Raw genomic sequence first — 24,292 nt, 5'->3', positions numbered from 1 at the left:
GCTCTACATCATAGAGGGAGGGAGTGGAGAGGTCAATGATGAACATGAGATCAGACAGATTGAAATGGCATCCAGAAAACAATCAAGACCAGAAAGTGTGATCAAATGTGAAGATATCTTCCAACCCATACTTGGTAGAGAACATCAACCAACCAGAACCATGATGACAAAAGGGGTAGCTGGCATTGGGAAAACAGTCTTAACGCAAAAGTTCACCTTGGACTGGGCCGAAGGAAAAGCAAACCACAACATACAGTTCACATTTCCATTCACTTTCAGAGAGCTGAATCTGCTGGATGGAAAGATATACAGCTTGGTGGAGCTTCTTCATGTCTTCTTTACTGAGATCAAAGAAGCAGAAATGACCAGATTTGACAAGTACAAGGTTGTGTTCATCTTTGATGGTCTGGATGAGTGTCGACTTCCCCTGGACTTCCACAACAATGAGATCCTGACTGATGTTACAAAGCCAGCCTCAGTGGATGTGCTGCTGACAAACCTCATCAGGGGAAAATTGCTACCTTCTGCTCGCCTCTGGATAACCACAAGACCTGCAGCAGCCAATCAGGTCCCTCCTGAGTGTGTTAACATTGTAACAGAGGTCAGAGGCTTCACTGATACCCAAAAGAAAGAGTACTTTGAGAAGAGATTCAGAGACGAGGAGCAGGCCACCTCAGTCATCTCCCACATCAAGACATCACGAAGCCTCCACATCATGTGCCACATCCCAGTCTTCTGCTGGATCACTGCTTCAGTTCTTGAACATGTGTTGAGAGCAGATGAAAATAAGGAGTTACCGAAGACCCTGACTGAGATGTACGTCCACTTCCTGGTGGTTCAGTCCAAAGTAGGAAATGTCAAGTATCATGGAGGAGCTGACACAGATCCACTCTGGAACACCCAGACCTGCAAGATCATCATGTCTCTGGGAAAACTGGCCTTTGAGCATCTGCAAAAAGGCAACTTGATCTTCTATGAATCAGACCTGATAGAATGTGGCATCGATATCAGGGCAGCTTCAGTCTACTCAGGAGTGTTCACACAGATCTTTATAGAAGATTGTGGACTGTACCAGGACAAGGTCTTCTGTTTTGTCCATCTGAGCATTCAAGAGTTTCTGGCTGCTTTGTATGTGTTTGTGACATTCATCAACACTGGTGTCAACCTACTGTCAGAACCAAGTTCAAGATATTGGTGGTGGCCTAAGCTATTCACATTTGGATCAAATGAAAAGTCAATCTTCAAGGATGCGGTTGACAAGGCCTTACAGAGTCCAAATGGACACCTGGACTTGTTCCTCCGTTTCTTACTGGGTTTCTCACTGGAGACCAATGAGGCCCCTTTACAAGGTCTGTTGAAACAGACAGGATGTGGCTCAAATGCCAAACATGAGACAGTGAAGCACATCAAGGAAAAAATCAGAGAGAATCCATCTGTAGAGAGATGTATCAACCTGTTCCACTGTCTGAATGAACTGAATGATCGTTCTCTAGTGGAGGAGATCCAGCAATGCCTGAGTTCAGGAAGTCTCTCCACAGACAAACTCTCTCCTGCTCAGTGGTCAGCACTGGTCTTCATCTTACTGTCATCAGGAAAAGATCTTGACGTCTTTGACTTGAGGGAGTACTCTGCTTCAGAGGACGGTCTTCTGAAGCTGATTCCAGTGGTCCGCATCTCTAAAAAAGCACTGTAGGAGCACAGCTAACCAAACAAAGTAACTGGACATTAATTTTTACAGAGGATAAATTAAAATATTGATTGTCTGTCTTCATGCTTTTTCAGGCTCAATGGCTGCAACTTGTCAGAAAGAAGCTGTGAAGCTCTGGCATCAGTTCTTAGCTCTAGATCCTCCATTCTTAGAGAGCTGGACATGAGTAACAATGATCTGAGGGATTCAGGAGTGAAGTACCTCTCTGCTGGACTAGCGAGTCCACACTGTAAAATGAAAACTCTGAGGTAAATATACTTAAATCTAAAAATAGACATAGACATAACAGTTTGGCATGCCATGTACTCTTTATAAAGCATAAGTCTACAACCCTTACTGGGCAAAATCTCATACCAAACAATGGTTTACATTTAGAGCTAGTATTAAGAAATCCTTAGGGTTCAGTGGAACAAAACCCCATTACATGTTGCTCTTTGCTTGCTTCTCATATATGTTGGCAGACTATCAGGCTGTCTGGTCACAGAGGAAGGCTGTGCTTCTCTGGCCTCAGCTCTGAGTACTAACCCCTCTCATCTAAAAGAGCTTGACCTAAGCTACAACCATCCAGGTAACTTTGATGTGGAACTGCTCCAGAAGGATCCACGCTTGCAGCTGACTACTCTGAGGTATGGAGAGACAAGCTTCTTTTGGGGAACCCACAAGCCTTCCCAGGCAGGGGAGAGTGATCTGTCCAACATCTTCTAAGTCTGCTTTAAGGTCTCTATCCATTCTAGGCATCCATTTTAATGGAAAGGGGCAGTAAGAAGGTTGCTTGTATTTGTGACCGTTTTCTTCTGGTCATTACCCAAAGCTGGTTAGGGGTTGGTGTCAGAGTTAACAACCTGGTCTACATTCTACAAAATACTGCAGTACACATCAGAAGTTATGGTCCAATGAAGCCAAAAGGACAGCAATGTACCAGTAAAACCAAACCATACATTCTCCAGACCTCAGATGCACCTTGATGCCTTGTTCAAGCATATCAACACTGTGTGTGTGTCAGGAACATCTGGATTAATTATTCAGAGCCTCTAAACTCTTCCCTGTTCTGCAACTGTGCTAACTGTAGTCCTTTTGGTCTGCCAGTACTTCTCATATGAGTCATCACATTCTTGAGGTCTTCCTTTCCTCCGGTCTTCACCACAGGTACCTGGGTTGCCATGACCATGAGACCATGAGTCGTTTTGATTTTTTTTTTCGTTTTTGGTTTCAGAGTCACTGGAATTGCCCCAAACAGTGGTTTCATTCTTGCATTAATCAGTTGCTTACCTTGGTGACAGGTCATGTTGTTTCAGATGCACCACTTCTTGCCAAGGTTGGCATTTAAACCCTCCACAAATGGAGTCCTCTTCAACACCACACTTTCCCCAAAGAGAGCTGAATACTTCCTGACAGCAGTTTTTGTATCTGCAACGAGCACAAGTTAAACTTAAATTAGCATCCTAGAGGCCTTAGCTTCAGGAATATGCCCCAGTATACTTATTCTGATCTGGCACTTATTGATCTTTTCAAACCAATCATACAAAGGACTAGGCACACCACTACCAGTGTCTCACATGCCCCTTCACCTAATTCTGTTTTTTAACATAGGTTTGTGTATGTGATGCATGAAAAGTTGTATTATTTATCAATGAAAATATGCTCATATGACTTGTATTTCTCATCCCCAGTGTGGAACATGGTGGAGTGAAGAGGCTGAAGTCAGAGAAGGTTTGATCGGGCGCTGTTACTGGGAGGTTGAGTGGAAAGGATGGGTTAATATTGGTGTGGCATACAAGGGAATCAAAAGGAAAGGACAGGATGACGACAGCTGGATCGGACAGAATGACAAGTCCTGGAGTCTGTTACGCTGTGGTAATAAGTTCTCTGCCTGTCACAAAAATAGGAGGGTAATCATACCAATCAACTTCTCCTTTGACAATGGCAGAGTAGCAGTGTATCTGGACTGGCCTGCCGGTACTCTGTCCTTCTACAGGGTCTCCTCTGACACACTGATCCACCTCCACACCTTCAACACTACATTCACTGAACCTCTCTACCCTGCAGTTGGAATTGAGTTAAATCACAATGAGTCCTCAGTTTCTCTGTGTCAGTTATAACACGAGGTAGAATCATGTCTTGTGTGAAGAAACACACTTCAAGACAGACAGTTGCTAAATGGAAAGTTCAGTGAATGACATCATTTAGTATCATTTAGTTGAGAAAACTGACTAACAATTCTCAGGCAAGGCTAGCTAAACATGATCAAAGTTGCATTTTAGGTTTAAAAACTGACAAAGCTTTAACCCAAAGCTCTGTGCATCTTCTCCAGTTCATTGGCTCTCTGGCATTTAAAATACATTTCTTTTTGCCTTCCCAACCCCAAGACTTTATCAAAATGTAAATATATGTACATATGTTAAGGTTTTTATACTTCAAACACCCCACAATAATCCTGGGCCCCAAAAAACCCTCCATCACAGGACTAAATGACTACATGCCTGTCATCATGACATTTGTACTCATAAAGTCCTTTGAAAGACTTGTGTTGACACACTGAAGGACATCACAGACCCCTTGTTGGAACTCCTTGCAGTTTTCCAGTTTGGCAAACATGTCTGTGGGTAATACAGTCAACATGAGACTGCACTACTTCCTGCAACACCTTGACTCTGCAGGGACTTATGCAAGGATCATGTTTGTAGACTTCAGCTTGGCGTTCAACAATATCACTCCAGCGATCCTACACATCAAATTCACCAAGATCACTGTGCCAGCCTCCACTTCACAAACTTCCCGACCAACAGAAGGCAGCAGGTGAGGCTGGTGAACATCACATCCAGCACCCGGACAATCGGCACTGGCACCGTTCACTCTCCCCACTGCTTTTCTACCTTTAGACCAATGACTGCACTAAACTCGACACAACGATCATCTGCCTGATAAACGGCTGGATTTCTGGTGCAGTCAGAACAATCTGGAATTCCAACAACTAAAAACTGTGGAGATGATAGTGGACTACAGGAGGACCCCCCCCTCCCCAAACCAAAATACACATATTTTCTTTTCTTTTATACATTTTTATATTACATAGTTTATATGTTGTTTATAGGGTTGTCAAGTTCTTTGTTTTTAGCAGTACTTATGTCTATATCTGCATGTACATTGAGATTACCTGTCTATATATGAAGTACCTGAGTAATAAAAGGATTCTGATTCAAAAAAGATTTTATTCGTATTGCTTGCCATTAACAATTTGAGAGCTTCTGGGTGCTTGAGACTGCATTTCAAGGCAGAATCATAAATGTCGAAATCTGGCGTTTTACTAAGAGTTAAAGTATCAAAGTGTAGAGTTATTCTGAATTAGGAGAGACAATAACACATTGTTCAGAACCGACTTTCAGTTTTACTTTTGAAGCCATCATCAGTAGTAGATAGAGGTGTCTGGAAACAACAGAAAATAAATATCAGGTAAACCAGTTGATTACTCATGTGCATGTTTGCTTGTTAGAAAGAATGTACTAGAACTGAACGACCATTGACATAAGCTTATGTCCTCCTCTGTAAGTCGCTTTGGATAAAAGCGTCTGTTGAATGCAATGTAATGTAATGTAAACCACTTACACTTGAAACAACATTTCTTCAGTCCTTTTTGGAGTCATTTGTGGGATTAGACAGATTACCAACTGGACAAAGTGGAGAAACTACTGTGCCTAATTTTGTGGCTTTGTTTTGCAGAGGTACTGTGAGCCAAATTCTAGAGTTAATACATTTAGTGTTGATGATATATGTGTCTCAAATCTCTCAAAAACACAAAAAACTGAAACCAAGCAGTGTGGCATGAGATGTTTTATGGGTCTTTGTCTGCAGTATAGTTGATGGGAACTTGGGGGTAATATCTACAACACACAAAAAGCGAAGTACTGGATAAGGGTACCTGTCTAAAAGCAGTGTAGTGTCATGTTCAATAGTATTTTTTCTATCAACTCTCCAACACAACCTCAGAGACAACAAAAAAAACAAACGGCCAACTTTGTCATGCCAAAGCGAATGTATTTTATTTACACATCTAGTTTAACATGGTCACCCATAATTCCATGTGCAGTACACAAGTAAAAGAAATCAAAGTGGACACGTGAGTTGTGACAAACTCTAATGTTTTGTCTTTTTGTTAAATAGTATTATTCCAGGTAAATACTTTGGCTATGACACTTTGAAGTGTGCTATATATTATTGAGTTCATATCATAATCTACAACACAGATTTTCGTATTTTGTGTGAAAACTGTCAAACAGACTGTTGTAATAAGCAGAATGACTTGCACATGAATAGTAACTAGATTCTGTACAACATTTACAATGTGTGAAATCACAATACTGTGTTGTAAAGTAAACATGGTCAGTATAAAAAATAAAAGAAAAAAATCACTTACAATGGCGACAATGGACTGCTTAAATCATTTCTTTTTATACCTCGTATGCAAAAGCACAAAACGTGAACGAACAAGCAAATAAACTGAAAATAAAAATCAAGTGAACAATTTGTGCAATGAAGCAAAACTTTCAGTTCTAACTAAATATAGTGCTCACTATAGCAGCTCCTCACTGTGACACACCTGTGAGTACCTTTTGGTGTGTTCATATCTTGGTCACACTGTGGTATGTGTGAAATAATACTAGGTTAAATATTCAGGTTAAATGATTTAAAGTGAGACTCATTTACAACACATGTAGAATGTTTCCAAAGACACTGAAGGCAGAACCGGATCCATCCGGTCTAACAAAATGTGTCGAGTGCATTTTTCATGTTTTAAGTCCTGCTTTGTTTACCTCCATGTTTGCAGGTTTACAGTCTTCCTCACTGCCTTTGTTCCCTATGTTTGATGGCACAACATGACTCAAACTGTCAGATCAGTGTATATCATTGCTTCATGGCACTGCTAGTGATCATAATTTCCTATACGGCCGAGAAAGTGCTGACACGTAGACGGTAAACTTTACACTTACAGTCAACATTTCCAGCTCTTCAGCTATTTGTGTGAAGGATGAGTATGACGACCTTCAACTATCACATGTAAACAGTGAAATGCTCAGATTTGGCACATAACATCAGCTCTTGGCACCTTTAAATACCTTGAACAGGAGTTGTCTTCAGAAACACATCCTGCAGCAGTTAATTGTCCCTTATAGGCTCAATGAGTTTGCCACTGACATTAACAGTTTAACAACCACTAAAAATGTATTTGTTGTAGCATTCAGCGTGTATTGATCATGTGTAGATATTCAGCTGTGCTGAGACGGTCAAATTTAAGGGTTAAAAATTTGTGTGAGTGTGTCACCTAAAAGGACCATGTCAGTGTTTATGCATGCTGTAACCAGCTCAGAAGCACTGGGTGTAGGGAAAAACCTTTTGTAGAAGAACTTAATAATTGCAACTCCATCTAAAACTACTGCTTCATGTTTTGCATTTCTGTTTGTGCACAAAAACTGGATAAAACAGCTTCATTAATGTGCTTTATACAGAGTCGAGCTAGCTGTTTCCCCTTGCTTTAAATCCTTATGCTAAGCCAACCTTGTCCTAACTCAAGCACTGTACTTAACACAGTCATGAGACCGAGTCAAGTGTAATTCCAAAAAATGTCCTTTAAGTGTTCCTCCTTCTCTTAGTGCTTCCATTCATTTCCATACAGTGTGAAAATCACCTTTAATGTCAGATGTTTTAAACATCTGCTCAGCATTGCCACACAATACTGTGACTTTAACAACAAAAAAAATTTTTTTGGGGACATGAATAATGAACTCTAAAGAAAATTAAGGGCTGCCTGGAAGATGGTAAGAACACATCTTTGGAAAATGGTTTATGGAAAACATGAAAAACACTGGTATGGTCCTTTAATCACTAACTGTTTTATAACCAACACTCCAACCCCAATAAGTGACAGCCATGTTATATCTCTGTGCTGTTCTATACTGTGTCTATGAGAAATAAAGTGAAGCCAAAATATTTGTATTCTCAAATCTTCTCCAGTCCCCACATTTTAGGAGTTTTATCTATACAGTTATATAACAGCTGAATTAATTAATCATGACACAATAATTCCACAGAGATTCACAGATTGCCCAATTACAAATGTTTGGTTCTAGTGGTTATGAAGATCGTCTGCTGTGATGGTAAATACACGTGTCTCGTGTGTGTGTGTGTGTGTGTGTGTGTGTGTGCACGTGCGCGCGCACCCGAGTAACTACATTTGTGAGCAACAGTCATAAGTAGTGACGACATTTAGGACATTCAGAATTTTGTTTAAAGTTATAATCCTTAAGATTTACATAGAATCAAACACTGTTATTCAATTATATTTATGGTTTTTCAGCAACAGTTAATCAATGAATTTAAATTCTGTTATGGCCTCTCTATATATGTTTTTTTTTTTTGTGGCAGGGTCCGCCATTCCAGTGCTGAATTCAAATTGCCTTCACATGCATGAGGGATTGTCAGGTAGTGATGCAGCATGTAATCCAGAGTTTGTAATCTCTCAATCTGATGCAAAATCACAGCTGGATTGGGTTAGTGCTAATGCTCAAATTCAGCTTCAGCTGGGAAAACACAGAGCTGCGTTCAGTGTTTAGATGGAAATGTGGGTAAGCGCCAATTTTGATTATGAAAGATTCCTCTGTGAAACCAGACGTGATAATTTGCTGACGCCAAATCAGTTTTAAATATTACAAGGAGGACCTACTTGATGACAGCTGCTCTTAGCACGTTGAAAAGGGCAGATTACTGACCTACCGGCTGCTCTTCAGTTGTATTTCTGACATTTATAACTGCTCAATGGCCCCAGAATTCTGAGCCAAAACAACCAGGACTGAAATCTTATGGATTGTAACTTTAAGGTACAAGCTAAAAGTCAGGTAATGGAAGATCTCCACAACTACAGTGTTACAAGGATGTGCGTGTGCGTGGCGTTTAACTCTTGATCTCCAGGATGGAGGGGTTATGGTCGAGGATGGCCAGAATGATTTTGTCCATGTACTGCCTCAGACGCAGGTTGATCTCCTCCTGCTCCTTCAAAGCGTCGACAAGCTGAGAGACAGAGGGCAGAGAGCGATGCGTTAGACGAGCAGTCATATCAAATGTTACAGCCGTCCATCAGCAGCAGACTAACCTCATCCCTGGATGCGTTGTCAATCTCAGCTGCCAGGCACTGAGCCTTGGTCTGACAGGCGAACAGGTTCTTAGCCTCGTACAGACTCAGACTGAGAATCTGAGCGTTCAAGTCGTCGTTCTGATCCCGCAGCTTGTGGTTCTCCTACAAGACAACAGATCCTTTCAGAGGGGATTTCTCTCCACGGTTTTGTAGTACTGCCTTTATCAGTATCTGACAAAACTCTCAGCAGCTGAATGTGCAGATCTTATGCTTCTTTGAAGAAACTGTTTGGGAGTAAGTGTAGAGAACAGAAAGCCCCATGAGGATAGAAGAAGAAGGATGAGTGTGTGTAAACCTGTTTCAGCCTCTTGACTTCGTGCTCCATTTCGATCTCTCTGGTCCTGGCGTTGTACTCAGACAGCCCCTTGCCCTTTCCTGGATGCTCCATCTCCAGCTTAAAACACTGCAGATACTCCAGCTCGCGGCGGAGATCATCGATCAGCTGTGGGGAAGAGCTCAGGTTAGATGCAACTGCCAAATATTTTCCAGGAACGCGTCTGTTATCTGTTTGTTTCTCAAACAGGCTTACTTTGGAGTACTGCAGGGGGTACGTGAGGTTTGAAAAAGGTTAATGGAAAAGGTTACCTCACTGTGAGCAACAATGACTAAACAAAAAACAAAGAAACAGACTGTCTGGAAAAAAGTTTCATTACTGCAGTTTCTCTCCAGCCACAGAGCGACAGCGATCCTCATGTTTCTCACTAACTTTAAAGTGCGACTGTAATGCTGTCTTCGTGTTATGACAGTGTCATCTTTCACCATGTGTTCATAGTGACGGTGTCACTGCTTGATGATCATCGAGAAACTGGTTTGGCATAAATTTAGTGATGGAGTCTAAACATTTGAAATGTCGCCTTTCAGTTAGAGAAGCACTGATCTTGCGTGCCTCACCTCCTGCATGGCCTCCTTTTCCTTCTGAAACTCGTGGCGGTTTTGCCACAGCTTGTCCATTATCTTCCTGTAGAGGTCCATCTCATCCTTCAGCCTCAGACTGGTGTCCTCCAGCTTGTCTGTCATCCTCTGCTTCTCCTGCAGAGACAAAGGATAACAGATTGAAATTTGAGTTGCATCTTGGGCCAACATTTCTATTAGTTATTATAACATGACTACAACGAGACGCTCTGTATACTGTGATGGACGTTTACAGCTGATGTCTGTCTGCTTGTGTTCTGCCTCGTCTTTTTCATTCTTTTAGTGAATCACACTCACCTGGTCCAGTTTCTCAGTCTGAGACTTGAGTCTGCACACATTTAACTTCATCTCTCCGTTCTCTTCTTCTAACTGCTGCACCCTGCGCACACACACACAGATACACACACACAGCTTCAGTACAATCTCACACAGAACCTAGAGTCTGAGAAGATGCTGGTTCCAGTCTGGTTTTCCTCTAACAGTAACAATATATGAGGTAGCAGAATTGAAGGGTTAGGAGCATCACCGTTCCTCCACCCTCATGACATTTAGAAGACAGGCTGATCACTGTTCAGTGGACAGGAAACTGTTTGTTTTTGACATCGAGTCAACACCACAGCAAGCGCCGACATCTCTCTGGATTATGGTGGAAACTCCACTTCATAGTGGATGGGTTTACCTGCTACAGAGCAGGTCTATCTCGAGGTTTCTGTCCCTCTCCATCTTGCTGTAAGCCTCCCGGTGCCTTTTGGTCTCGTCCTCCAGATTCTGATCTGCCCTCGCCTCCGCATCCTTCACCTGCTCCTCCAGCTCATGCACCCTGGGATGCAAACAAAGAAAAAAACCCAGTTACATGCAGTGAGAACATAAACCTGCTTTTAGACTCTTTGTGTGTGCGTGTTTTCCCTACCTGTGCACAAGTTGTGTGTTCTCCTGTTTGAGTTTAGACTTGAGGTCACCGTTGGCCAGACTGTCACTTTCCAACTCTGTCACCTTCTTCTCCAGATAACTGACCTGAGGGAGACAACAAGGCTTTGAACTCATCCTAACACACAGACACAGACATGCATATTTAAGGAGGCCTCAGGTGGAAATGAGCCCTGCACGCAACATGTCAGCTCCTCCTAACAGGAAATCGTGTCGCTGCAAATTAGTTCACACAAGGTCAAGAGGTTCAGTTAGCTGGAAGCTAGTCATGGACATCAGCTTCTGCTGGTGTCTGCAGAACTAGATTCAAAGGAGGAGGCATCACACACACCCTGTATTGATTTTGTTATTCACTTATTTTATAGATTTGAACACATTTGTCATATGTTCTATGCATTTGCATATTCAAACACAAAGCTCCAGGATGGAGGCACAAACTGGGGCTGAGCTCTGCCTAAATGTTCAGCATGTGCACTGCTGTGTGACTGCTCGGCTTGTTTTTTTTCTTTTTTCGTTACATTTGACATTGACTGGACTCCATAAAAATATTTTTTGGCATTTCATAGTCATAAAAACTATCTAATGGACCAACTCGTACTCACACCGAATTAGTGTTTCTGCACATCAAAGATCATCTTTAATTATCCAGGTTTGCATGTTTATGAAGAAGTGACATTTTGAATTGTCTGCTGGCAAAACACAGCACGCAACTGGAGGTGAAAGCCACGGTGTACCTGGTAGGAAGCTCATTTGCCGTCCTTTTGTGATGTCAAATAGTTAAGGTGCAATAAATAGTTCCTAAAATACTGATATACAAAATCACTAAAGTGATTTCACCCAGCAGAACATGCCTTCTAGGTGAAATGCAGCAGGAGGTTAAGACTGCAGCAACGTGACACTGACTTCAGTTCTCTGCACAGTCCGAACCAACACGCTACACTGACAAGGAATCAAGTCAGTATGGTTGAGTCCAGACATCCAAGAAATTCACCAAAAGGGCGTCCTTCTATGACACTGCTGCTTCTTGGCAGGTGAACCTGATGGTAGATTTGATTTCAAACAAAGAGATCCTGATGAGGCTCCGAATCTGTCTGCGTGTGTTCGTACTTTCTCTGTGATGTCGAGGTCGCAGGAGTCGATGCTGTCCGTGAACAGGTCCTCTGTGCTGCTGCCCTGACTGGACCCGAACACGCTGTGGTTGGCCTGGAACAGCTGACTGCAGGGTGGAGGAGACAGGACACATTAGGAGGCAGCAGACATTATAATTCATTCAACATGATGATGATGGTATATAGAATTCTGAATCTTCCATTATAGGACTCTATTAATCACCAAGCTAAATGCTGAACCCATCATTGTGACTGGCCGTGAGGGGCCCCTCTTTCTATGCAAATGGAGGTTGCAGTGCAGTATTTTAATTAGTAGGAAGGTCGGATCACTCACCGTCCAAACGCCGTGCTGGAAATCTTTCTGTTGGGGCTGAAACAAGAGACAAATTCACACAGTGAGCCTCATGCTACTCCTACTGCCACAACTACTACTGTGCTGTGCTGTTATTATTTCTGCTAGTACGCTGTGACTTCTGCTAGCTCTGGTCATGATTAAACATCAAAGATTAAATGAAGACAAATCTAAATCCTAATAATAATAATAATTGATCTGCCATGTGTTCTTTGTTGCTGCACACACACACACAAACTTGCAACCAGCCACCCCACCAGCTTGCAATACGGTTGCCATAGCAACAGCTCAGGCTCACCCCTGGATGTGGGTGCAGCATCTCGTGCCAAGTATGAATAAGAGATTTGTGTGTATGTGAGCATTGTTATACCGGGGGAGTTATCTTCTCTCCCCGACCATCGCTGTTTGGTCCCACTCAGCCTCTGTGTTCATGCTCCTGTCTTTGTGTGCTGTGTGTATTCATATGTGCGTGTGTGTGTGTGTTCTCTACCTATTGGCCTTGAGGTTTCGTAGTCGAGCCTCCAGGTCATTGAGCAGATTGACTTTCTTGCAGCACTGAGAACAGTAGATGTCCAGCAGCTCACTGTTGTACAGCTGCCGCATCTTCTGAGGAGTCTGCCCGGCACTGCAATGACATCAGCAACTGAAATATATATTACTGTGCTAACAATATTAAAATAGGAGTAAGAAATACATTAAACGTGATGATCCACATCTTTGATTTTTAGATTAGCAGGACTACTACAAAAACGTTATTGATGGTTCTCTTCTATGTAAGCGCCCACAGAGTCATGACAGTGACTCAGCATGAACACCAGGACCTGAAGCTGAATTCATTTGTGTATTTGATTATTTATCACATGGAAAAAAGCTTTTAAAGCGCTCTGCATGCTTTGGTGTGGACTGTCATCCACAATTTCTTTAATGTGGCTGCTGTGAGCAGCTCTTCATTTCCTTTGTGCAGTGCATTAAGGGGGAACAAAGGTACTCAACACCACACACGTTTAGTATTTTGTACATACTGGGTTTTTTAAGTAAGTGCCAAATGTTCTGAACTTTCCAGAGTGAAAATACTACACACTCACTCGTGCTTAGAAATAGAATATAGTATGAAGAGGGACCACTATCCAGAGGGTATATCTTTGTCAGAGGATAACTGATGGGTTCTGAGACTGCCTGACCACCAACCTGGAGGGGAGGGAGGAGCCCAGGTCTGAGAAGCCATTTGTTCTGGTGTCATCTTCGGGGCAAGGACTGCTGGGAGTAAAATCAACATCCTCCCCCTCACCGTAGTCCTCAAACTGCTCCTCCCCGGAGATGACGGATGCAGACGCGGAGCCAATCAGGCGGCTGCATAACAGGAAGCACAAAAAGGATGGATAATTTCAAACAGTCCAGAGTGCTTCAATAATCAGGTAAACTTTTTTTTATTATTTCAGCTTCATCATAACGGCCCATGTGACTGACCCGTCTTGTCGTGTTGGGTCCAGAGAGTCAGAGCTGTTGCCGTTTTCACCGCTGCTGTCCATGTCACACTCCCCGTCTGCACCACAGCCCTCACCATACGCACTGCATTCTGGGTAGGAGCGTGTGCACATGATAATAGGAGGGCCCAGCTTGGCCTCGCCGTTCTGCGCACACAGACAGAAGCAAACATTAGCAAAAGTTAAAACAGCTTTGACAGAGAGTTTGTGTACAGGAGATTGTCTGCATCATTCAGTGCAAAGACAACACATCATGACTTGAAGGTACACTCTGTAATCATCGTGTACATAAACTCGACTCAGAAGGCCTCTGAGCATTAATGCTTCCTATCAAAGAAAACAGCTAAATTCAATTGACTGATTAGTACAATGTCAGCGTGAGAAGACAACTGGTTGTCCTCTTCCATCTGTTCTATAATAATCCGTGACTTCTAATTTGACAGACTAATACACTGTATTTCAGAGATCACAGAATAAAATAGACTTTCATTTTCCTTGGAAAACCTGAAAACTGGTCTCCGCTTTAACAGTTTAACAATTTATTCAGGGGCTGCTGAGGAAAGCTTGTAGAAAAACATGAATAAAACTATGGCTGTTGCTTTTAATACAAATAAAAAAAAACATCCGACCCCTAACAATAAGTCCTATACTTAATAATCTATCTAATCTAATCTACAGCAGTAGAAATCTTAAATTACATCCAGATTTTTCTGTGACTTTAGGCGGCCCTTCCGTTTGTCATTAACATCATTTCCGAAGACAGGAAACCATCACTAGAGACACTTTTTAATCATAATGCTGTGCTCAAGACAAATCAAACTTGAGAAATTCTGACCTACTACTAGAAAAAACTAGAAAAAGCACAGTGGAAGGCCACTGGCCGAGTGGGGTAGGTATGTTTGAAGACAAATTATTTATATTAAGGTTGTACATGGAGAAAAAAATCAGATACATTTAGTATAAAAGTGCATAGAAATGTACAATGGAAATTATTTCCTTGTGTCATCGGCTGTTTTGTTCATATATGCACACTGCACCGCGGAAAGCAGATGTGCGAATACTTGGCATTTTGTCAAGGTCAGCCATGTTTTTCGTTTACATTTACATTTTATTACGCACCCAGAATGCTTGGAGAAGATTTTGACCTCCGACTTTGCCTGGAAGTACACCACTTCAAGAAATCCGCCCTTAAACAGAACTGTCTGACTTTGAAGCAGCTGTACAGGACACAGTGACTGGTTTGGACTAAAGAGTTAACAGTTTGCAGTTAAGGATCAGCTCCTAAGGACGTGGCAGTGACCACATGCTTTTGTTTCTCACTTGAACTCAGTGCACCTGGCATTAAATCTGTCATAAATAGAATTTAATTCAACCTGCACCTTGTGATAATACAGTGCTCTTCCAGCGTTTGACCTGGAGATGGTCTCCTGGGTTAATTCATCACACACAGAGCGGGGTGCAGCGTGCCCCAGATCTGTCTTTTATTAATTATGCACGTGCCTGTCTGGCTCCACTAACACACCCTGTCTCTTACTCACAAACACACATTTTCACAAACAAGTGATTTCCTTCCTGTTTGTACTTAAGACTGTGTATATCCACACACACCCTGTCTGTCTCTCACACACACACAGTCCAGCAGACATGGTGCGGTCTCTAAAGCTTCCATTCATCAATTATACACATGTTTTTGTCTGAGATGAAGAGGACATTTGCAGTATATGAGGCATTTAAAATAAATTCTGTGCACAGTGAAGTAAGGAATCATATTACATAGATTCATGATTTGCAGTGTTCTCACTTCCTGTTTACATTTTGCCATCATCAGACAGACAAGTAGACTTTGTGCTGGTGTGTGACGTGTCCTCACACTTCCAGGATTTTCCTCCCCCACGGTATACATGTATTTTTCAAAGCTTGTGAAATTCTACTTCCATCTGCATTTTAACATCCAAGTGCAATGACTTGTGGGTTATTTCCTTGAGCAAAGTCAGCACAGTTGTGGACTGTATTGAAATACATTTAAGTTTCAGAGGTCTCCAACTGCTTCAGATCACATTCGTACAACAACCAGAGGCATGCAGAAAATCAGACTGTGTAGAAGCTGCTGACCGTTAGTTTGGATTGGAAAACTCTTATTGAGCATTTGAGTCTCTTGAATCTAAAATCTTCACCATCACCTTTGCAGGACATTCACAACCAACCATTCTGCCTACCTGGGCCAGGTGGAACTCTTTTTGTTTGTGAGCCGAGCTCCACCCCATCAGCAGAACAACTCAGCACACCTGTGTGAATCCACAGGGAGGGACGCCAAACTGCACGTGCCAATTAGAAAGATAAATGTGTGTGTGTGCGCAACAGAACTAACAGCACAGTGAGATGTGGCACGAATCACAGATCTGAAACCAGTGTCAAACACGCACACTATCACATGCCTTCTTTTCAAAATAACTAATCACACACCTTACCAATCAAGAGCACGTGCCTCTTCTCCAGCTCCATGTCATCAGTCACACCATTGTTTGTGTGTGTGGGTGTGTGTGTGTGTGTTATCCAGATAAACATATGGAGTCTTCTGTTCAAGCTTGAACACACACACACGTATCGCTGCAGTTCAGTCATTCACGTTTGAAAACACACCGACGCTTCAGTCGAGACAAAGCCACACCCCCATCTCTCTCTCTCTCTCTCTCTCTCTCTCGCTCACTCTTGTTGCTAAGCAACTGTTCAGTTGGGCTGATCTCCAGCGCTGCACAGTACACACAGCAATTTTTGATATGTTTATATATTTATAGAAAAAAAAAACATGTTATGAATTTCAAAAGTACATTTTAAAAATTAAATAAGAAGCCAAAAAATACTTTTGACTCAGAATTTTGGTTTACATAATGTGACAGGCAGTTTTATGTAACCCACAGTCATCCAGGAAAAATGTTAGAAATTATAAAAATGATAAATCCTTATGATAATTAATGATTCTAATGTCTGGAATATGCTTAGCCTGCTCCCACAACCTGCCTCTGGTTAAGCAGTGGGAAATTGATGGTTGTGTTCTTAATGTCATAGTCACTTTTTAAAACTGAACATTTATTAGTATTTTTAATACATGTACGGAGATGAAAAGTCATCTGCACATCTGCTTTGTAACACTGCACCCAACACCTCCAACTAAGGCCATAGTGCAAAAAATGCACTACAACTTTTTCTCACTAAGTATACCTCCTCATTAATGTCTGAAAATATGCTCAAAGAACCATCCCTATCAGAAACGCTAAAGATTGTACCTGGTAAATGTAACCGTTGTCAGTGACAGACGGCTGGTTGGAGGTAACACTGCGAGGACCCACAGCCATCTTCAGGATCTCCTCACAACCTGGGAGGAGAAAGAAAGATGAAGAACATTATCCCTAGTACAGTTTCCTCAGGAACAGTTTGATATTTTGGCTTACTTTTTTTTATCAATATGACCCAATAGCCATCAACCAGTTGGCTTAGCATAGAGACTGGAAACAGGGGGGAAAAGTGACAATGATCACCTCCAGCTAACTGCTTATTTCCTACCTTTGATTGCGAACACTCCGTGACAAAAGTCTTTGAAGTTGATCTTCCCATGAGCGTTAGGATCCAGGTACCTGGTCAACTTCTTCACCTGCAAGAGACAGGAGTCAGTCAGATTACAAATCAACAACACCCCTCAGAGATCTTTACAATACGGACACAATACAGCACTCCTGACAGGAACAACAGACCAGTTGAGACATTAGTTCAGAGCTGTGTGAGCAGCCTTCTTCACCTCACTGCTGTACATTAAAAGGCCTACAGTATCATCACTCTACAATGTGTCATGACTGAAATATCTCAGCAATTATCGGATAGATTGTCATGCAGCTTCACCAAACTGACAACCTGACATTCACACCTACTGCATGCTGACGTGAGGAAGCAAGCAGGGTTCGTAGACACTTCCCTTCACTTATTTATTTCAGTACAGGTCTGCACTGCAGGAGGAGAACACCACAGTGAGTTTGTCTTGGTGATATGAGCCCTACATTTCAGAAGAACCAGTCTAACATCAACTGCATCCTTTACGGCAAGTTGTTCATGTGTGAGAGGACAGAGGAGACGCCAGCACAGACCCACTTTCAGAGGCCTGAGATCAACATGTAGACTACTGCTACAGCCACAGAACTGACAGACACCACCACCAGGCTCATGTACATCCCCTGTGCACGTTTATGGACTGCTTCAAGCCAGATTCCCCCTGTGGGACAATAAAGACTGCCAATAATATAGCGTGTTTTACTGCTGAGTGGGTCTGGAGTGCTCACTTCATGTAGTCTTTATAGATTTTATTAAAGACATCATCAATAAGGCAAATTATGATGATAAATTCACTCTGTGTTTCTGTAGTGATACATGAATGTCATCGCAGCGGTGACTGAAAACACGCCAACTCATCTACGGGATGTAAAAAGATGTGATGAAGGTCAAAATGTTGTCTTCTGCATCGGGGAAAATATGTTTGATTCAATAGAAATAGACATCACAGATGGAGGTGAAAAGAGGAGGAGGCGTGAAAAAAAGATGAAAGAACAGAGGAAGAGGAGAGAGAAGTGAGTCAACAGGTCTGTCATTATAATCTGTGAATATTGCTTTAAGTGTTAACATTAACTCTGGTGTGACGCTTCAAGTGACAGGGTTTTATATACAGGTTGGAGCTTAATACACTGTTGGTCAATAAATCAATAGCTTCTTGTTCAAACCGACAGTAAACAGTCTGCTGAATAATTTCACAACAGATTGTTTTGGCCACTTGGGGGCAGAAGAATGAGCTGTAAACATGTCATTGACTTTGCAAGATCACAGAAAATCTACCACATAGAGCTGAGGGGGCGTGTGGAGCTGAGGGATGATTCTTTACTGCATATATTCATATGCAAATATTGATTAGAGCAGCTTTAACTTCATTCGCCACCTTCTTCCTAATCTTTCCACAGCATCGTCTCCTTCAGCAGATGTAGTTTGTTCTGTTGTCACAGTACTGTGTTTGTCTACATGTCCTCAAGAATACTGCTGACAGGGCAGCTGATGTAACATTTCCTTTGGTCACACATCACAAGATTATGTCTCGACCCTGACAGTCACAAACACACACACACACACACACACACACACACACACACACACACACACACACACACACACACAGCTCAGTGTCACATCATCACACAGGCTTAAATGTAAATGTCAACATGTGGTGCCTAAAGCTAATACGGCTCTGTGTCATCCAGTTAACATCAAACACATACATACTCTTTAATGTCAGACAGCTAGAAAACAGTTATTACATTATTATAATAATAGTTATTATAGAATTATTACACACATGAAGCTCAGACACACAGTCCGATTCTTAAGTGTCGTTAGGACCAATCAATGCTTGTGTTTGTATTTGATTAAAGTACTTCCTAATGCATGTGGATAATAATAATAATAAGATTTTAGATGTGTCTACGAGGGATGCAACCAACGATTATATATTTTGATGGTACGATCATAGTCTGAGGAAAAATCTTAGTTACACAATTATAATGCATTCATATATTTTAGAACAAAACTGATTTTTTTTGTTTGTTGTTTGCAGTTTTAGTAAAAAATGTTTATGTCGCACTGAAAACGAAACTCTTAACTCGCCGCCACTCATCAGTAAGTTACAATAGTGTGACATTTTAAACTGTGGTTAATAGTGAATCATCGCTGCAGCCGTGTTGTCTGCATCTACTCATGTGCATCCTGCACTCCAGCTCTCCTTCACTTGTTTCCTGTAATATTAATATCAGTGTCATTGTGGATATGTGGTCACAGGAAGGACAGCCTCTCATCAACCCCCACCCCCCCCTTCAACAATCAAACACTGAAGTTCAAACACAGTGCAAGTTCGAGAGAGATGCGGTGCACTTGAAAAATGTCATTCACTGTGAGTAATGTCCCTGGAGCTGTACAGAATAGATCCGAGCTTCATTCATAACTCTAAATCAGCATCTGAAGCTTGGATCGGCTCCAACCACCCACGACGCTACAAAGGACAAGAGATTACTGATAATGGATGGAATTTCTTCTGAATCTGAATTTTTTAACAGTTGCAGATAAGGATGACTATACTAATATAATTAGTATTCAATTATTTGTAGAATTAATACAGCGTGACAGATTTTTGTGGTCAATATTGATATCAGGGGTTAAAAAAATATTTTATATATTTACTTATATTTATTTTTCCAATGACCACTCAAACATGATTAACGCTTGTGAAAAAGATATGAAATTATGGCAGGATAGTTCACAGTTTATACACTTTAAACTTTAAACCGAACAGAACACGACTGTTATGGTTTGGGGTTTCTTGTTTACTTCTTCCTGATTTATTTTGAAATTCTCCCCTCTCCTTATGTCTGAAACTTTACTTCTGATTAGTTTTACCTGTGTCTTGTTATACTGTCTTCGCTTGCGTATTTACTTTGTGTGTCTCTCTGGTTTCAGTGTCTCCTTCCAGAGATATTCCTCATGTTTTTTGACTAAAATCTGTTTTCTTGGACCTCTCCTTGTTTATAGGCTTTGGACTTTGTTGCTCCTTTGATTTGTTTGTCTTCCATGGACTGCTCTCTGGTATTGACCATTCCCTGCCTCATCAAGTCTTTGTTTATTGACATTTGCTATTAAACCATTATTCAGCACCTTTTCTGCTTCAGTGGTTTGCTTTTGGGTTCTATTCCTTGTGTTCTTGGTTACTATGTTTGATATTTGTGACAACAATGGATCTAAATTACCCTAAGTATCTTTTAGCCCAGAGACATATCGGTCTGGCTCCGAGAATTATTCCAGCTGTGGCTAGGACTCATGTGATTTCCAATACCAGAGATGTGTAAAGTCCAAAACTCAACATTTATTGAAAAAGATGTTTTGGATTTAATAAAATATTGCTACATTCCATAGTCAATGGTCTTTATTCTTTCAAAAACAACATTTACAGAGTAACCTGCTCCCTACATGTACTTGTGTTAACAAAACTGAACTTATACTATATATACTTAACTTATACTTAAAATATATAATAATAATCATAGAAAAGACCAATTTCATCTGATGAATCACTTCATACAAACTGTGTGTGTGGTAATGTCATAAAACATGACAGATATTTAAGGTGTCACTGAGTACAGCCCCAAATCGTACCTGTGGGGGAAGCATCTGTTCATTATGTTCCACTCCACAAACTGTGGGGCATGCATGTAGGTTGAGGAATAAAGATATTATTTCAGACTGTTTGTATTAATCTGATGATCACCACAGAAACACATGATCCTGTTCTCTAAATCAAACTAATGTAAATACAGGACTGGTGCAGTGAGCGCCGTCTCATAGGCTGCTCTCAGCAGCTGGGCGGATCCTTTTATTACTTAACAAACCACCAATCGGCTCCTCCTGAAGCACCCGTCGCCATGGCGACAAAGAACACATAGAGATAAGAGGAGCTGCGAGAGAGGGGAGGAGGAAGATGAAGAAGTAGCGTCCTCTTAGTACGAGCAAGTTATTTTTAGTGATGCGTTCAGGGTGCTCACCCGCCATGACAGCTTAAAGACAAATCTACTCTCAGCGTGAGATATCATTTATCTGCGGTACTTTAATCTGCCTGCTGAGTCCCATTTCTTTCTCTTCATCGCTCATGTTGCAGTTCACACAGTAAAGAAACTAAACACAGGCACAAGGTAAAGGAGGCTAGCCTACACCTCACCTGAAACATCTAAAAAGTGATACACAACATGTACTTTGCATTATTACCCATGACTATCATGTGCTTTAGACTCATTCCCATGCAGACACTGGTTTTGGGTGTGAAAAGCTTGGTGGACAGATGCATTTATGTCTGATTCAATGCTCAGAGTTTTACATTTGTCTGACAAACAGTCACTAAAACATCGGTGTTGGCAGAAACACTGAAACTTACCCCACATAACGAAGAATTATGATGCCATTATGATCTAAATGTCAGAGCACACTTAAATGTTGACATCCACACACTCCATATTTAGAACACACACTGTGTATCAGACCTTCTCCAGGCATCATTTATTATTTAATCCTACATATGTACCTACGTTCCACTACAAACAGTACCATAGAGAGAGCCCTGGCACTGCTGCTGGGTGCTGGACCCAGGACTAGTACGGCCCTCTCCATGGTCCTGAAACTTAGGCAGGCATTGCATCTCAGACCCCCTGTACCTGTCAATCCACAAAAGGGCACATCATCAGCGTGGAGCGCTTACAGATCAGGAGTCCCTTTGGAGCTAATCCGCTCCCTCAACCCCTCACTGCACCTGCGCTCAACCTGAACCTCGTGCACATTCAGCTGAAGAATGTGAAAGGTTCAGTACCGCGGTGTTTGTGGTGCTGGTGCTGAAGTTCACAAAATGGCGTTCGGTCAAAGGTGAGCGGAGCAACATGGAGATGTGGCAAAGTGGCTCGGCTTCATGTACTAATGTACTGCACATCCTGTGAGCCCCAAACCAGTGATTCAGACGCACAGTGGGTTTCCAGATACATTTATGACGATGACTCAGACAGAAAATGACAGGTTTTATAAATTCTGCTCCTCAAAATGCTGAAATACTGAGTCAGATAATGAGTTTAACCTCTTCGTGATTCAAATCGGAGATGACTCAACTGATCGTGACTTATAAACCTGCGATGAGGGAATATTACTCCATATTACTGAGTGTAAAAACAATGCTGGAAACTCAGCCACACAATATACCAGCCTAATACTGACACACGGAGACGCAGACCTCAAACTCAACTGCCTGCCTGTGAGATTTTCACTAACCTTCATCTGAAAGTCAAAAATCAATTAAGGAACTAATATAATCAGACAGGACTGTTAGTTTGCAGTTAATGGAGTGAATTAAATACCTCACAAATTAGAGCGCTTCATCAAATTATGCTCAACTCATATCAAATATTGCCATTATGGAGGCGTTTATTGAGACATAACAGTGACAGATAGCACTGTATAAACAAGTAATATCACCAGCGTGTTTAAACTCGACTGTAGATGACGTTATGAGACACATGTGACCAGGGCAATAAATTAAAATCAATCAATCATCAATGTGTATAGACTCTTAAAACATAAACTTGACCTCTGAACGCTGCAATTAAGACATATTTTTTATAATGAAGTCAATTAAATTAATGCAGATACCAGTGTTCTTTGTCAACGGTTCATTCAAAACACATTTTCTATAGCTTCACACACACACACACACACACACACACACACACACACACACACACACACACACACACACAATGCTCCTGACACAGACTAACAAGTAACAAACGCATCTGTCAAACAGCAGCCAAACAAAAATGCTACTAGCTAATGTATAATACATAATAATAATACATAATAATAATAATAATAGAAGATGTATTAATGTCATATTTAATGAGTCACTGAATGCTAGCACACCTGTCTGTGTAGGACAGGTTGTCCGTCCAGCTGATACACTTGTTCTGTTGCTGTCAGGCGCTCATGACGTCTGTTTTGTTTTATATATTAATATTTATATATATATGAAATATTGCTAAATACAGAACAGAGTCAGTCAGTCCTCCACAGCCTCTCACCTCGTCTCCTTGACCGAACTGAAGACCGAGGTCCACCAAGTGCTCCACCCGGATGAAGCCGTCAGCATCCTCGTCACACACGTCGAAAACCTCCTTGAGCCTCCTGAGAAACTGCAGGAGCTGCTGCTGGTCTGGAAAAGCATGTCCCTCCATCGTACGGCTCGGTTCCGACTCTCTCAGGCTGACTGTGAAACACTCGGTCCGACGGTCGCCATCATCGCTCCGTCCTCAGCTCTGTGACATCAGCAACCCGCTCGTTCAGGAGGCGCGAGCCAGCGAGCGAGCGAGCGAGCGAGCTCCGGAAAAGGGCGATGATTTACGACTGGAGCACGAGGCATTGCGTCACAAGCCAGCTGCTAATTAATAATCCAGGTGTGTTGCCACCATCCGTCTCCTGCTTCCCACCAAAATAAAATGACACTGACCTCGTATGTCCTTTCAGCTATGGAGAACCAGCGCATGACTTTCAACGCGTTGTTTGTCTCGAGAAAACAAATAAAAAACAAATTAAATGAACAGAAGGAGGAAATAAAATGTATGAATACATTTAAAAAATGTGAGCCAGACTCAGATTGCAACATTTTATAGTTAATATATATAACTATATTCATAAATAAGCTATCATTCGTGTATGAGCACCTGGAAATTAAAATTAAAATGAGCATATTATAGCTATAGATGCTGCGGGTCCTGTTCCATGGAGCCCACCATGTTTCTACGGTAGCCCAGAACGGACAACATACACTGGCTCTAGATCAGGGCTTTCACGTTTTCCATCTGCTGTCTTTGCCACTGTAATTTCCCTGTTGTGCTAGGAATGAGAGGGAGAGGCAAGGGGGCTGCAATCACCATCACTACACTGCTAGATGCCCTGAAAGTCTACACACTGGCCCCTTAAATTTGGACTTAGTATGTCTGCATATCACAT

General features: G+C 41.7%; 1 protein-coding gene across 5 annotated transcripts; it reads right to left on the bottom strand.

Moving 5' to 3' along the window:
* Positions 1 to 5,719: 5,719 nt before the first annotated feature.
* On the bottom strand, positions 5,720 to 23,702 carry rab11fip4a (RAB11 family interacting protein 4 (class II) a). 5 transcript variants are annotated; one of them, XM_010751063.3, is made up of 15 exons: positions 23,365 to 23,702; positions 17,237 to 17,324; positions 16,960 to 17,048; positions 13,659 to 13,822; positions 13,380 to 13,541; positions 12,682 to 12,816; positions 12,174 to 12,209; positions 11,838 to 11,946; positions 10,714 to 10,817; positions 10,483 to 10,623; positions 10,101 to 10,182; positions 9,783 to 9,920; positions 9,187 to 9,333; positions 8,850 to 8,993; positions 5,720 to 8,767 (listed from the first exon to the last, which is right to left on the bottom strand). In XM_010751063.3, the coding sequence occupies exons 1-15, from the start codon at positions 23,515 to 23,517 to the stop codon at positions 8,651 to 8,653; spliced, it is 1,809 nt and encodes a 602-aa protein (XP_010749365.1). In that variant the 5' UTR covers positions 23,518 to 23,702; the 3' UTR covers positions 5,720 to 8,650. The 5 variants fall into 5 exon arrangements, with proteins under 5 accessions (XP_010749365.1, XP_027141607.1, XP_019118089.1 ...); XM_027285806.1 differs by lacking the exons at positions 16,960 to 17,048; positions 17,237 to 17,324; positions 23,365 to 23,702 and adding an exon at positions 16,139 to 16,321; XM_019262544.2 differs by lacking the exons at positions 16,960 to 17,048; positions 17,237 to 17,324; positions 23,365 to 23,702 and adding an exon at positions 16,144 to 16,320.
* Positions 23,703 to 24,292: the final 590 nt, after the last annotated feature.

This window comes from Larimichthys crocea, chromosome XII (assembly GCF_000972845.2).
Source record: "Larimichthys crocea isolate SSNF chromosome XII, L_crocea_2.0, whole genome shotgun sequence".
In the NCBI taxonomy this organism is placed as follows: Eukaryota; Metazoa; Chordata; class Actinopteri; family Sciaenidae; genus Larimichthys; species Larimichthys crocea.
Note: the sequence above shows the minus strand (reverse complement) of the source record. Positions and strands in the feature narration are given on the sequence as shown.